General features: G+C 39.8%; 1 protein-coding gene across 4 annotated transcripts in view; it reads right to left on the reverse strand.

The window, feature by feature from the left end:
- Nucleotides 1-603: 603 nt before the first annotated feature.
- Nucleotides 604-15,787, reverse strand: part of RESF1 (retroelement silencing factor 1) — a 38,217-nt gene continuing 23,033 nt past the window's right edge. The window contains exons 4-7 of one of the 4 annotated variants that reach the window (XM_075756033.1): nucleotides 7,912-14,701; nucleotides 7,045-7,119; nucleotides 5,796-5,846; nucleotides 604-2,497 (exon numbers count right to left, since the gene is read on the reverse strand). In XM_075756033.1, the coding sequence (XP_075612148.1) occupies nucleotides 2,478-2,497; nucleotides 5,796-5,846; nucleotides 7,045-7,119; nucleotides 7,912-13,285 (5,520 nt within the window). In that variant the 5' untranslated portion in view covers nucleotides 13,286-14,701 and the 3' untranslated portion in view covers nucleotides 604-2,477. Of the gene's footprint in view, nucleotides 2,498-5,434; nucleotides 5,847-5,938; nucleotides 6,058-7,044; nucleotides 7,120-7,911; nucleotides 14,702-15,787 lie in introns of those variants that run through there. The other 3 variants (XR_012836009.1, XM_075756044.1, XM_075756022.1) reach the window with 3 other exon arrangements.

Raw genomic sequence — 15,787 nt, forward strand, 5'->3', positions numbered from 1 at the left:
GGGTTTTTTCCCCCTTTTTTTCCACTTATTAAACTGTTTTTATCTCAACCCATGAGTTTTCCTGCTTTTGTTCCTCCTATTCTCTCCCTCATCCTGCTGGGGGTGAGGTAGGGTCAATGAGTGGTTGGTGGGTTCTTAGTTGCTGGCTGGAATCAACCCATCACAGACTACCAAACTTTAACTGCTTTATCTGAAATGCCATATAAATGGAACTTGGCTTCAGGTTATTTTTAAAGTTTCTTCAGAAATACCTCAGTCATTTCAAAGAAAATGCTAGAAAAATTATGCTGCATTCACTGGGAAATTTCAGCATCTTTCCATTAATGATGAAAGGCTGGAAACCTGGACCATGGGTTCCTGGTGTGGCTGTGTGCCTTTTGATTTCCCCCAGAACCACACCCACCCCCCCAAAAAAAAAAGGGCAAGCATACAAAAATCAGAGCACCCTAGCCTGGATAATCTGTTTGCATGGGCCTAAGGGGACTTGCTGAAACTCAGAACTAAGCGCTCCAAAGCTCCTGCTGCCATGGGCATGCTCCAGCCCAAGCATGCAGGGAGGAAGTTTTCAGTTGTTTTTCTTGTCAGCTGCAAGATGTTGCAAGAGCTGGAAGCAGGGAACCATATTCCCTTTGTAGTCTCAATACTGATGAACAGATGGCAAACAAAAAATAAAAATAATTTTAAAAAAAAGCTCCCTGGCTTAAATGCAGAAGTCTAAATATGAGGTAGGCTTTGTATAGTTGAGCTTGTAGTGCTGGAGCTAGAGCCCAGGAAAAGTTTCAAGACTGTGAGCTTTGTTGGGATGAAAAAAGGCTGGGGGCCTGCAGGCAGAGCAAGACAAGTTGGAGCCCAGGAAGATGAGAAGCAAAAAAGATTCTAAAAAACAAGGTTGCAGTGGCACCTTGCAAATTCAACAGGAACTCCCAGAAGGGAAAAAAAAAAGTGACGATGAAGGCAAAGTTTCCAAAAGGAAGGGAAAAATGGGTAGGTCTAGGAAGGTAGAGATACAAGGACTGAGACAGGGATGTAGTAAGTGTAGCCACTACAGCCAAGTTTAAGGGAAGACTTAGCTTAAAGGACCAGGTTTCTAGAATAAAGGTTGCATTCTAGATTACAACCCACCTGTCTGCCACCAAGAAAATCACTCCTGATTGGAAAGCAGAGCACACGCTTACCTAGCACTCAGTTAATGAAGCATCAGTAGGAAAAAAAGATTACTTACAACACCCAGGAAGGAAAGTACTGTCAACACCAAATGTGATGGTAACATTTTTCCAAGTTCCCAAGCCTAGCACTTTGTAATGCATGTTTTCCAGCCTTTTTTTTTTTTTTTTCTCTTTATGACTAATTTTATTCTTGGTTTACAAGGACCAGGTCACTGTATGACTAGACATATGGCAAGACAGTGTGTGTGATTTACAACATGCCGTGACAATTATGTCAAGTAAATCGCCACTGAATTTATAGCATCTGTGTTCCTATCTGGTCAAAGGAAATAACAGCATTGCAGTTAAACATGTCAAATTTGTTATCTTGCTGTTACACAGACTTCCACCCTGTTGACCTTCTCGAACATCACTTCACCAGATGGTCAGGGCAGGGGCTCCTTATCAGGTCCTGGAGCAGATGTGAGCCCAGTTTCTACACAGGCATTGCTGCCTGAAGCTGAAGATAGGCATCTGCTGGACAGGCCCTCCTTTGGGGCCATAGCCTCACCACACCATTAGAAACCAGCTCTTCTGAGTATTTCTAGTTTCACCTGTTGGAAGCAAGAGGAAGCAAGTGTTCGTTGGGAGACAACCTGTGTGCCTTTCCTGAACTTCCACAGAAAGTTACTCTCGAGCTTCCTGAGGACACCATTTCTCCATGCAAACCTGCAAAGGTTCATTATATCCCATTCTCCAATTCATTAATGAAGACAGCAAACAATGACAGCCCCAGTATCAACTGCTGAAGAATGCAGTAGTAATCAGATGCCAGCTGGCCTCTGTACCACTGATCACAGATAGTATCACTCCAAGCCCAGCTGGTCAGCTAATTTTCCACCCACTGTGTAGGTCAGTTATCCAAATCATTTCTCTCCAATTTGGCCACAATACTACTATAAGAAACCACATCAAGAGCCTTGTTAAAGGTAAACATTTTCTACAGTCCCCTTGTCCACAAGATCTGTCATCTCATCATAAAAGGCTATCAGGTTGGTCAGGTGTGATTTACCCTTTGTAAATCCATGCTGACTATTCCAAAACGCCTTATCTTTACTGTACTTGGGTAGTCATGGCTTCAAGGAGGATTATTCTATAATCTTCCCCAATGAAGAGGTAAGGTTCGCTGACCAGTCTCCTGCAGTTCCGTGGGTCATCATACGTCTTTGAAAATGGGTTGCAAATGACATTTACCTTTTCACACTTACTAGGAACTTCATCCATGACTCTCTTGGGGCACAAAGGCAAGAATCATAGAAGTGGGAGCTGCTCTTACTGACACAGAAAGTTTCCTACAAGGGAATAGGAAGAAGAGAGAAGACGGCCACCAACAGATTAGGACGTTGCACGCCCACATCCTACAGTCCTGTATCTGTCAGGGCTCAGCAAGGACCAGGAGTTCCCTAAGTGTCAGGGGCCACAAGCTGAGGGACATACCATGACCGGCAAGGCGGGGGCCTCACCAGCCAAGGCCCCATCCCCACAGCACCCAAGCAAGGCAGGCAGAACAGTGATGGTAACCAGGGTCAAGCCAGAATCCAGATCACCGGACAAGCTTGTAGTGATGTAGGAGAGCCAATCTGAAGCTGGGAAGTCAATCTGCAGGCCAAGATCAGATCCAGTAATGGTAACCCAGGTCAGACATAGTCATGATTGACAGGCAGCTTCATAGTAATACATCTGAGTCCAGGCAGGAAGATTGTCCATGGGTCAGGGGCTGGATCAATGGGCAATTTCCATGCCCACACACAGGCATGACTGTAACAGAGCTAGAGATCAGTAGCAGATCTTGAACATCACTCAGGCAGGGACTGAAACCCTAGCTTGATGTTAAATGGAGTTCTTGGGCCCAAGAGCAGGGGATGTGGGTGGAGGTCCCACATAGGGATAATCAGGACCATTAAGACCTAGTAGTGCTCTCAGAGCCATGACAGGATCCATGGTTTGTACAAAGTAACCGTACCGGTGACACTCATCTTACAAGTCCTTTCACGTCCAGGCAACATGCAAGACAATGGGCACACATCACATACATGATGTGATGTGCTGTGAACGCCCTCATGCTCACATTTGTCACTTCGCTTCAAGCAACATAGCACTAGTTTTTTCACAGTAGTCACATTTAGGTGGATGTCAGCACCTAGCCTGTCCAAGACCAAGGGCTTGCTGTAGTATTGTGGCTTCAGTCAGCACCATAAGGAGCATGAGAAACAGCAACTGAGTAAGAGCATCTGGCACAATCCTCTTAGTACACACCTGCATGCAGCAATTATTCAGTAAGTGTAGCATAGGTTAGAGGCCAGCTGTAAGCACAAAGTACTTTAAGTGCAAAGGCTTACAGAATAGCTACTGAGCCCACACATGAACCAAGCAGAAAGGATGTGGCCAGCCTATCAAAGATCCTAGCCGTACCAAAGCAGTGTAAACACAAATCACCATGTAAACATGGTCACAGAGCCAACATTCACTCCTTGGTATAAGAGAGAAAGAAAATGTAGTTGTCGGTTCTGAGTCCCAGTGGATATATTCTCACTTATTGGGTGCACAGGGTCAGTTCAGCAAACTTCTCCAAATATTTACAACATAATCACCATGGGTCAATGGATTGAATAATTTCCTATTGAAAAGAATTCACTCAAGCATTTAAGTCAGCCTCATGTATCATTACACAGAACAAAACCCAAAACAAATTCCTGACAGGAACTACGTGTTGTTTGTACTGGGTACACTTAAGACTACAATGAATTTTTCTTAATGCAGGCAGTATAATACAGGTGCTAAACTCCTAAAGAAAATACAAAATCTTTGCAGAGTTGCCAACATTTACAAAACTCTCCAGTAGCAACATTCCCCACAGACTAATAGTTGGGCAGCCAGCCAGAAAAAAAAAATTAAAAAAATCTAAGTTCTTAGGACAGCTGTGTCAGACAGGAAGGGAGTTAAAAAGCTCCTGAATAGTTCCCTAGTTTGAGAGAAGAAATGTAAGCATGATGGAAGGAGAGGACTTTCCAAAAAAAAAAAGCCAATTTTTAATTCAGCATACAAATAGAACTAGGAAATTATAATGTTATGCTCCACTGGGTAATTCTATCCAAGATGCCTACAAGCACATATCTTCAGGAATAGGGTAATACTGAAGACTTTTTAAGTACTCATTCCAACCAATTCCCAACTCCAAGTCGGAACAGGAGGAAATAAAAAAAAAAAAAGAAAAAAGCTGCTGAAGAGAAAAACATTCCTGATGTATTTTCTTAAGTATAATTGCATGCTGTTAGGAGTTCATTAGAAAAAGCCTGGCCTTGAGTCCAGTTCTCACATGCAACTATGAAACCTTTTAAGAAGGAAGATCTGGCACTTATTTTAAAGCTGCTTTTCATGTACAGGAGTATCTTCAATGCCTATTTAACTAAGTGCAATAAACACAACTTTATACTTTTATGCTAAAAAAAAAAAGACAAGGCATAGCCTTCAAAAGTTTATTTCAAGTATAAAAATTGTTCAATGAAATATCTACAGAGTTTTTACTTTCAGTAGAAAGGTTTAAACAGAAAGACTCAAGTACCAAATTTCTGAAAAAATAGGATTCAATTAAAAATTCTGAACAATAATGAAATGGCACTTAAAAAATATCCAGCAACAAATATAACTCTTATGTCACAGTGAATGTGTAGTCAAACATTATCTAAAACTTTATAAACAAATTAATTACAGTCTGGTTAAAGTGAGCAACATAGTTCGGATAAGAGTGAATTCAAACTCCCTGCACTTCAACAATCACACTTTTCTTTCAAGCGTAAAGAAAGCAGAGAGAGAGAGAGAAACAAGAGGAGTCTTCAGTCAACTATCAGTTTACAGCATTGCGATCAGATGAAGATCTCAGAGTTCAATTTGTACAAGTTCACAAAAAGAAATGTAAGAAAACTGGGTAGCAGCATAAATACTTCATGGTATCCCCTGATCTGTATGTTTGATCTGAGGGTTTTATATTTGTATTCCCAGTTTAAAAAAAAAAGTTTCTACAAAAATAGAAAGCCTTGTTAGAAACACAATCATCAGACTAGCATAAGTAGGAAATAAAGGTGTAATGTTTGGGAATCCACTGCAATCCCTTTCCAGTAGGAACATTTTTCCACTGCCAGCAATGGAAAGTACCACAAGTAGAAGTTTTCCAGAATCAAAAAATAAAACAGATTGGTCAAGATTCAACTAACTCCTGTATCTTTTTAAAAAAAAAAAAAAAGATTCAAATATGCCAAAAAGAAACAATACATTTGACAATGGCATTTTCAGCACCAAAGCATATTTGTGCAATAAATAACGAATAAGATCTCAATCATTCACAAATATGAAGCAAACAGGGGGAAAAGATTGCCAAGACCCCCCCCCCTTTTTTTTTTTTACAATTATTCAGAAATATGAAGAACACAGGAAAAAGCATTTTAATATTGGCATCTTTTTCCCAGTGATACTGAGTAAGACCTATGATACAGGAGTGCTATCAAGGCTTTTGCATCTTTTTTTCCAGATACATTTTCCTGTAGGTCTGAAATATCTCTTTTGAGTCTTTGATTTGAATGTGAAGAGCCTCACCATCTCCATCCAGGATCTGTATAGCTTTATCAAGTGGAATACTGTCCTCAGCTGAAAGACAGACAGAGAAACAGGTTAAAGCAAAAGTCTAAGAGTCTCAAATGACTTTACTCCTTATGCAGGTGGTACTTAGGGCCACTCACTGTCAAAAAGGATGCCACAAACTTCCTTCCTAAAGCACCAGGCACCTCAGATTTAAATCAATCTCCAATGCATCTTTAAGCACCAAATGGTCATTTGGCTGTCTTCGTAAGAGAGACTTCTAAAGAATATTAAGATAGGTGTGAATGAAAATGTGTATTTGTGAAAGAGAAGAAACCAGAGGAAGGGCTAAAAGAATGGCAGACACCAATAGCCAAGGACACATTCAACAGCAATAAAAGATGTAAACATGAGTTGCTTGCATGAAGACCACAACACAGATAACTTGTCAGCAAAGGACTTGCACTCTGATAAGAAGAGGATGGCAACAAGGTTACAGCATGCTGAATGAACCATTTTGGATCCTGTTAGACCAGCAGGAAAACAAGACTACAGCTAGAAAGATACCTAAGGCAAAGAAACAAAGACAGCAGGGAGCAACCTCGCCCAAGATTTACAAAGGATGGAACAACCAAGATCCTGAGATGAAAGATGCCACTGTTGAAACTGTTGACTCCTAAAGGTTACAAAAGACCATCCAAAAAGTAATTTGCCAATCAAGAGGAACAAGGAAGATGTAGTAGTGGCACCACTTTTCCCTCTGTGTGTCATACAAGTTATCCTGTCCAGGCCACTGGGATACACAGGTCTCAGTACTTGTGAGCACAGACATATGTGTGGACAGTGTTAACTTACTGTGAAAACCAAATAAAATTAAAAAATCACTTTCTGTTTTTATAGTCTCACACTAGATTTTGTTGTGTCACTTCCTACATTTTAAAGTGGGAAAGAGCTAGCTTGGTCTTTACCCACAGTTTAAAACCGTACTTGAACCTTGTCACCAGCGCCACCTCCAATTCAACTGCATGTGTGTATGCAGCAAAATTCCAACAATCTCCAACAACATATTCTTATGGCAATAAAAATCTCCACAAATCTTTGAAACTGCTCTGTCTACTCTACAATATCCATTTCAGCAGCAGAGCTAGTAAAGAATATATTTTATTACTTTAATACTTTATTAAGATTTGCTACTGTAAAGGAACACTTAAAACCAAGCAAAGAATATTTAACATATTTCAAAGCAGATAATCAGAAGTCATTTCACCTGTAGAAATCTCTTCCAGCTTTTTTTGCTTCACTGTATCACATTTTAACCAATCTTCTTTTTTACTCTTGACACCTAAAGAGAAAATTTTAAAATGTTTTTGAAGTTCCTATATGACAAGGTTTGGTCTCTATTCAGCACGAAGTTTTAACACATATACTAGCAAATGCAACAGGAATGCAATTTCCTTTGGCTGTGAAAATGACTGCAAGGGCTGGTATGTACAACTTTAAGATTTATTTGTATTTAAAAATCAAATATAGCATTTGACACAAACATACTTCACAATGCACCACATAAAATTTCAAAAGATTGGGGATAGGGAGGAAGAGGAGGAAAAAGGGCAGCCTAAAGCAAAGCTGGCAAAGGTTACAGAGACTGTGCGGGATATGTCTGGCCCAAGTCCACTCTCTTCCTCAATGCCGTGAAAGATCTCTCCCTCCGCTGTCTACCCAGCCAGATTTATACACAACCAGCTGAACACTGAATACAAATCAGGTCACCTTTGGTAAGTATGCCAAGGGAATCTGCTTTCTACAAACAAGCCAAGCTATCTTCTACAAGTAGGTTCAAAAGCCTTCTCGTGAAGTTACTTCAAACTGCCATGCTCTAAACTACTCGAATTTTATTCTGTAAACCTTAAGGAAAAAGAATAAAACATTAAATTGAAGGAAAAGTTTCATGTTCTTTTTCAGCTTAACACACAGCTACAGTCTGTCAGAAAACTAGCTAAGCCACTTCAACTGTCAGCTTCTAGAGTCCCACGTTTTTACTGGAGTTTTGTGTAACATGAATTTTGAAAGGAGTACATACTTTTTACTTGCAAATTAATTAACTTACTAATTAATAATCAAGATAGCAACATACCTGCCACAACGGCTTTTTCTCTTTCCCGGGAATTCTTTGCAGCTAAGCTTTCTTCGTCAGTGGTTGGATTTCTGAACAGTATATCTGGACACAGCTTAAATTCAAGTACTTCCTGCTTGCGTGATTTCCCAACTTCTGAGACACAAGCATCTCTTTTTGCATCTGGGCTGTTTTGTGACACTTTGGACTTCGTATGCCAGACGGGCCTGACAGGTGATGTCTCTAATTTTGTCAGATATATGCGTTCCTGTGCCGTACGTTTAAATGCAACTCTGTTTAGGTAGTGTTTTTTTGGTTCCTTCTGAAGATGCAATTTTAACCTGTTATTTCTTCTATTTAAGTATAGCAGGTTTTTATCAGGAAAAATTTTCTCAGAGTACTTGTCTTTGTTTTGACCATCAAGACGTCTCTCTTTGTTAGAAAAGTAGTTTTTAGAGATGGTAGAAGATCGAGCCCTTTTTCTCTGTAGTTTGAGCACAGAGCGATCTGCTAATGAACTCTTCTGTTTCCAGCCATTTTCTCCATTCATTTTTTTAGCTTTATCAGTATTTGTCATGCAATTATGTGAAAGCTGCTTGGAATTCTTTGGTTCGGATTGTTTCAATCTTTCCTCTTCCACCTTTGTTTTCTTAGGGTCTCTCTTCCCAATCATATTTTCCTTCCTCTTCCGTTTGTACGACTGTTCCTGTGAAGGATGAACTTTCATAGATTTATGCTGAGAATATTTGTGGTTTCTTGACTTCACGTCTACAGTGCCAATATTTGGGAACTTTACAGTATCAGCACGATAACTATTCAGCTTTTTATGGTTTATTTCTGCTGATAATTTGGCTTTCTCTTTAGTGTTAATTCCTACATCTTGCCCAAGTATCTCCTTTTGTTTCCTACAGTTCTGTTCTTCAGCTGAGTTCTCTTCACAGCTTTTAATTTTTTGTCTTTCATTGACTTCAGCAAGCTCAATTTCAACAGTTTCTGACTTTGCAAATTTGTGAACGTCTGTTTTGGATTTCATGGCCAAACTTGTTTTGGTTTTATCTTTTGAAAGGGACTCTTTTTTGAAAACTTTCTCTTTCTTTTTGGATGATTTTGTCACGTTGTCTGCGTCCGTATGACCGGCTTGCTCTGACAACTCTTCTGAGACAGTCTGATGTTGTTCTTTGTCAGAATGAAATTCTTTGTCTAACAATGGGGTGTCTCTGTTAATTTGCAGCTCTTCCTTCCAGCTGCTCCTTTCAGATTTATCAACATCCTGATTTTCAGAGGAATTAAGTAGTCCATTTTTTTCCTGTTGTGTTGTAAGCGGTTTGTATTCATTATTCACCTTCAGCCTAGCTTTTTTGTTCATTACAGAGGTGTATTTGCAAATATGTTTTTTGCTAATGCTGTCTGGGATTTCTTCAGAAACTGGCAGGTTTCCTACTGCACAGGCGTTCTTCATTACAGCATCAGATTTACTGGTGTTTACATGTGTGTCTGCAAGGCTAGTATTTTCAGCCTTTGAAAGCTGATCATCATTTTTGTCTGAACCAGAAGTTCCAGGTTTACAGGGGCATGCTACAGATTGCCAATCCATTAAAGAACAATCATCTTTTTTTTTTCTGGGGTTGGAGGGTTTTTGTGGCTTTTTTTTCTTCTCACATAGACTCTGACTAGGCTGAATACTGCCTCCAAGGTTCTCCTCCTCAGCTGAAGCCTTTTCTGACTGCTGACTTGATACTCTCTTGCTGTCACTAGAGGAACACTGGTTGTGTGCAGGTAACAGTTCTCGCATCTGATCAGTGCTTAACATGGCAATTTTTATCTGGTCTACTGGGTCCTTCAAATGAGAATTTCCATCACAGATTTGAGTCTCTTTTTGAGGTTGATTCTCCATCTGCTCATCTACAGAATCATTTTGTACTGGTTCTTTTGTTAGTATATCAACACCTTCAATGCCATATGGAAACTCTTTCACTAGTTCAGACAGCTGATTGTTTAGACATGTAATAGGTTGTGCTCCAAAAAGGTTAATCGCTTTTTCTGTGCTATTTTTATTGGACATGTTATTTTGTTTACTGTTGTCTCCTGGAGCAGTGAACACATTTGTTTCAGCAGTTATGCAGATTGAGAAATCTAGTGAATTTTGAGCTAACGCCTGGTTTATACCACCAACAATTTCCAAGTCATTTTTAGGATGCTTGAAAGATGCATCGAATGACTTTTTTTGTTCTGAGGTAGAAATTGCCTTAAGAGGATTGCCACTGCTTGCTTTCTCCAAATGACTAGTTGTGATACCATCCAAAATCTTACCTGCTTTACTCATGCAGCTTGTTGATTTGTCCAACATCTTTTGCAGCGAGCTCTCTCTTTGGGGAGTGTTATTACTCAGTTCATTTTTATACAAGTCCAGCTGTGGCTCCTTTTGCCTTGGTTCAGATGCACTTCCTTCTGATGAGGTACCATTTAATGCATGTGTCTCAGGGACTGACCTGAAGATACTTGCTATTTGTGGATTATAAAATGTATCACCTTCAACAAGAGAACATACACTAGAAATACAAAACATCTGTTCTTCCAACACAGGTGCAGATGTATCTCCTGACTCTAACACAGCCTGCTTGTCTTTATGGTCTCTTATACCTTCTTGAAAGCTTTGACTGGAAAAATTCATGCCCAGTTCAGGAAGAGAAGGCTTGTTTTGTAATCCAGGCTGCAGATTTTCTCCAGCATCTTGTGCAGATTGACTAACTTTCCTTTGGTTTTCATTATATGAATCATTTGCACTCACACTGTTTTTTACTATTCTGTTTCCATCAGCTAATTTGGTCTGTTGCAAATGTGAGTCCACTTTCTGTATCAGAACACAATCACTGGGTGACGACTGAACAGTTTCTGTTGTTCCTTTATCGGCATTTACCACACTTATACCATTTTTCTCTTCTTCCAAGTTGCATGTGCGTCCCAAGTCAATCCCTGAATAGGTTTTACCTGCAGATATTGGACATTTGTCTGCCTGATCACTCTGTGTTCTCTGTTCAGAAAGCACTAAAGGAGAAACAACTGCAACTTGGAGTTCAAAGCTTTTTATCAAATTGCAACTCAATGTATCAAGTTTTTGTCCTACAGAAGCAGTTGTTACAGGCAAAATTGCTTCATCTGTACTAACCAGAACATTATTTTGTTCTCTATTTTTTGTGTTTTGGCTAGAAGTTGAAATCTGATTTGCTGTGGGGCTTTCATTTGACTGGCTCTTTTGCTCACTTACAGATTTTGATGGATGCTTCCTCCACAAGCCCAGACAGGCCGCTAGCTCTTCCACAGAGTACTTGTAATTGCTTTGTTTAAAAGATGCGTTTTCCGTAAACGGCATTTTTTTCTGAGCTAAATCGTTCTGGACTTTAGCTTCATCAGATTTGGTTGGTTCAGATACAGGAGACTTTGTGTGAACCATAAATGCCTGCTCACCTTTCAAACTTTCTACTTTCTTCTCACTAGTGTCTTTTAGTAAACTTCCACCGGAGACAGATGTATCTACCAGTGGTTTTTCACTACATAGGAGACTAGTCAGTATTCTATCAGCAGTAGCACCAGCTGTCTTCTCTTTCAATATATTTGTGCTGCTCAACACAAACTGAAGAAATGATGAGTTCTTGGGGCTAGCCGGAAAACTCTTTGATGCACTTTTGATAGAGCTATCTACTTGATTGCAACATGAAGCATTGTTCAAGGATGTCACAGTTTTTTGAGAAGACGCCAAGGCACATGCACCGCTTTGTTCCAAGATGGGAGTGCTCTCAGGATTATTTAATTGAGCTGGGAGTTTGCTCTGAGAGGGAATAGGAGTGCAGCTTGATGAAAGCCTTCCCTGCTCCACCTGAGGGTTACTTTGAGTCACCTCTAATCCTCTGTTATTAGCATTGGCTACGTTTTTGTCATTTCTTTCTTCAGGTGAAGAGTTAAGTATTGGAGACTCTGTCCTTGCTGTTGCAGATGGGGAAGGTGGTACATTTTGGTTGGGCACCTGGGAATGACAATCAGCAAAAGCAGCTTGATAACTTGGAGGAAGTGGGGGAGTACTTTTATGATGTTCTGAAGCTGCTAAGAGTTTTTTCCTATAAAGATGCATCTTTTCAAGCAGGGCACTTTTTTTTTTAATAGTGAGCAGCCTTTGAGCTTCCCAAGCTAGCCTGTCCTTTATAACTGTTCTTCCATCTGCTGCTGCTGAAGAAATTTGAGAATTAACAGGCCCATTCACTAAACGACTAGTCTGGCTTTCTTGAACCAAAGCAGGATCACTCAGTGGCTTTGAAGGTGCCACTGAATAAAGAGTTTCCATTTCTTGCAGAACATCATAGAGTTCTTTGGAAATGCCAGGGGATGGCACAGACATTTCGTTAAAAGGATGATTTGCTGTCTCATTTCCACTTGAATTACAGACATTCCTAACTGATTGACTGACTTGTCCAGATTGCTGTTTCTGACAGTGTTGCTGAACACCGTTAAAACCAGAAGCATTTTTTGGATCTGATGGGCACCTCTGTCGGCTAACAGTGTATCCACTAGGCACATTTTGAACCGCCTGTGGTACACCTATTGAAGATTGTGCTGCAGCTCCTGAATCACAGTTAGCAGGCAACAAAGGTGGTGCAGAACATCTGCTAGGAGCTTCTGATCCCATCGGACTCAGTCGATATTGTAGCAGCTGTACATTTGCCACAGTATTTTGATTCCGTGAGCGTAAAACTTTAAACTGAGCGTTGGGATGATATATTTGGGTTTGGACATACTGCCCAGATGTACCAAGACACATAGAATTATTCTGGGAATTAACGTTACTTTGATATAAAGTTGGAGTTCTCATAGAATTATGCTGAGGTATTTGTGGCCGCACAGAGTATGCGTTTGTGGTGACATACTGAGGTTCCTGAAGTACATTCCTCATGTTATTTCCAGCATTCATTTGAGAAGACAGGGGAGGTAACTTTCCATGGGAATAAACGTAGGCATTAGAGTTTGGCCAAGAATTCTGAGTCATCTCTGTCTGCAAACGTGATGTCTGATTGGGAGGTTTTGGAGCTATTGGTATGCTAGATGGTGGATGTCGATCACCTGAGTATTTTGAGATTAAAAAATCATTACCAGCTACAGATGCTCCTGGTAAGACCTGATCTGAAGCTTTGAATCCTTCAGCATTTACAAGAGGGAAGGCAACATTGCTAGTTGGCAGATACATAATTTGGTTATTTCCAGCGTAAGTGCATGCATTGTTAGATGAACAGGCATTTGTCTGAGGAAAAGCATTTGCATTAGAAAACAACTGAGCGTAACATGCTGCTTCGCTTTGCAGGTTCTTCTCTGCATCGGCATTCTGGAGTGGTCTTACATTCCAGTCCATCTTTTCTTGATTTCTTTTTCTTCAGCCAAAAAACCAAAATCCTAAAAAAGTAAAATCAAACCTTGATCTTTCAATCAAAACCTACTTCACTTACCAAGAAATGATTTAGAATGCCTTATGAACAGAACCGCTGAACTTAAATTGCTGTGTAAAAGAACAACTCCATTGGCACATCCCACGGACAATGATGTTGTCAATGTCAAGTTGCATAAGTTATTTCCCAGAACACAATTAAGATACAAAAAGACAGCGCAACAGTTCTATTGACTACCTAATGAATTAAAAAATCCTCACATTATTTCACTAATTCTACTGTCATACAACTTTTTAATTTAACTATAGATTGCTATATTTACCTTCTTATACAAAAATGATGAAAAAACCTCAATGTATTTGTGTAACATGATACAATAACAAAGTTTAAGAGCTGAGCTGAAGAGGCACCTACAGAATATAATATAGGTCAGTTTCATACAAGAAGACTGGACTTCAATTATACTTTCAAATACAACAAAAGAAAGGAGAAAATTCATTTGGGTTCAGCAAATATCTCATAATAATGTGCCCCACTTGTTTTTATTTACATGTCATTTGCTCTTCCCTGACACTGTAGGCACTTAGTAATTCTTAAGAAACACAAGTCTGCAACTCTAGTTAACAGCATGTGTAGCTACAAGCAAATCGCCCCTAATTCTGCTCAGTAGCATTAACTCAGCCTGAAGCATGGAGATGACATCACCACCTCTGCTACGGCAGTAAGTACACCTCCATGAGGTGACATAGTCACAAATCTCTAACTCTTCATGTGTTATATTCCAGAATTTACATTTATTACCAACAAACCCAACTGGGTATGTTACTTCTAGAAAGTTGTTGTTAGAAACAGTGTCTTCAAAGCCAAATACTATTTCAGTCCTCAAAAAATGGAAAAGCACAAAAAACCCATGATAACATAGAAGCATGAATGCTGTTTGCATCTTGGCAAGTTCCTCTCAGTATGGTCAAACCCATCTAGGACAGAACAACACGCTTTGTGCAGGGTGTTAAGACAATTTCTCCTGATTTTTGTTCATGGGCTTTTTCAGATTTTAAGACTCTCCTGATTTCAAACTTAGAAATTAGAAGCATCGCTCAGATCTAGCCTCCAAGAGCCACAAAATTAAAAATTTCCAGGTGCTATTATCAAGATTCAAAGATAGAACTATCTTCCTTCACTCTCTCTTTTACTTTCTCTGCTCTCAAAGAACACCAATAACAAAAGAAAACAGGAAAACAAAGTTGACCTGAAATTCATAAAAAAACATCAACAACAGTATTAAGATAATACTTACAGTGATGCAAGAATCTTAGATGAGAAAACAGGCTTTTGCATCCAAGCTAAAGATTTCAGACTGCAAATGTTACACTAGGTATTTCCTGAAAAATAATCAGGGGATAAAACAATCATATCCTTGAATTAGATAACTTCTGAAGAAATTTAAGACATTTATACATTCCAGAAACATGATTGAGATATGTAAACAAGACTAAGACGCCAACTAGTAGTAACTGTAAAATCCTTGCTAAACATAGAGGAAACTTTGACTGCGTGCAACACACAATTTAGCCAAGAGTAAAACTCAATTCTTGTCACTATCAAGACCATAAAAATGAGTACCACTTTAGTTCATCATCATCATTAGCTCCATGAAGAAAACTAAGTTTCCAACTGTGATCATAACCTTAAATTTTTATAACTTTAATACAACAACTCATGCTACCTTAAAGAGTGGTATTGAACAAAAAGTGCTTGTCTTAGGAAGAACATTTGAGAAGATCAGTGTAAGACTCAAAGACAAAGAGAATACTATTCCTCACATATGGCTGCTTCGCTCTTTCACCTGCTACTTTCTCACCTTGACCACAAGGCTCAGAAGTCATCAGCAACTACTATACAGGCAACTGCCAGCTTTTCATCGACGGTGCATAGAAAGGGAATGGAGAGACACCCCCATTGAATGTAGGAGTAACAGCACAGCTCTTCAACAAGTCTATTGTGTGGCTAAAATGCCTACACCTAAACTTCTCTCTCAGTTTTAGGCATGCCTCTGCCCTCTATCTTATGTAATATCCCTATGTGTCTCTGTGGAGACACCTCACAGAGAGATTTGAGGGGAATTTGGGCCATCTCTGAAGACCAGTGTCCTGGTTTCAGCTGGTATAGAGTTAATTTTCTTCCTGGCAGCTGGTATAGTGCTGTGCTTTGGATTTAGGACAAGAATAATGTTGATAACACACTGAAGTTTTAGTTGTTGCTGAGCAGCGCTTACACTAAAAGTCAAAGGAGGCTGGGAGTGTCCAAGAAGCTGGGAGGGGACACAACCAGGACAGCTGACCCAAACTGGCCAAAGGGATATTCCATACCATAAGATGTCATGCTGAACAAAAACACTGAGGATAGTTGGCCAGGGAGCAGGGGCTGCTGCTGGGGGACTGGCTGGGCATCAGTCAGCAGGTGGTGAG

Source organism: Balearica regulorum, chromosome 1, assembly GCF_011004875.1.
Source record: "Balearica regulorum gibbericeps isolate bBalReg1 chromosome 1, bBalReg1.pri, whole genome shotgun sequence".
NCBI lineage: Eukaryota > Metazoa > Chordata > Aves > Gruiformes > Gruidae > Balearica > Balearica regulorum.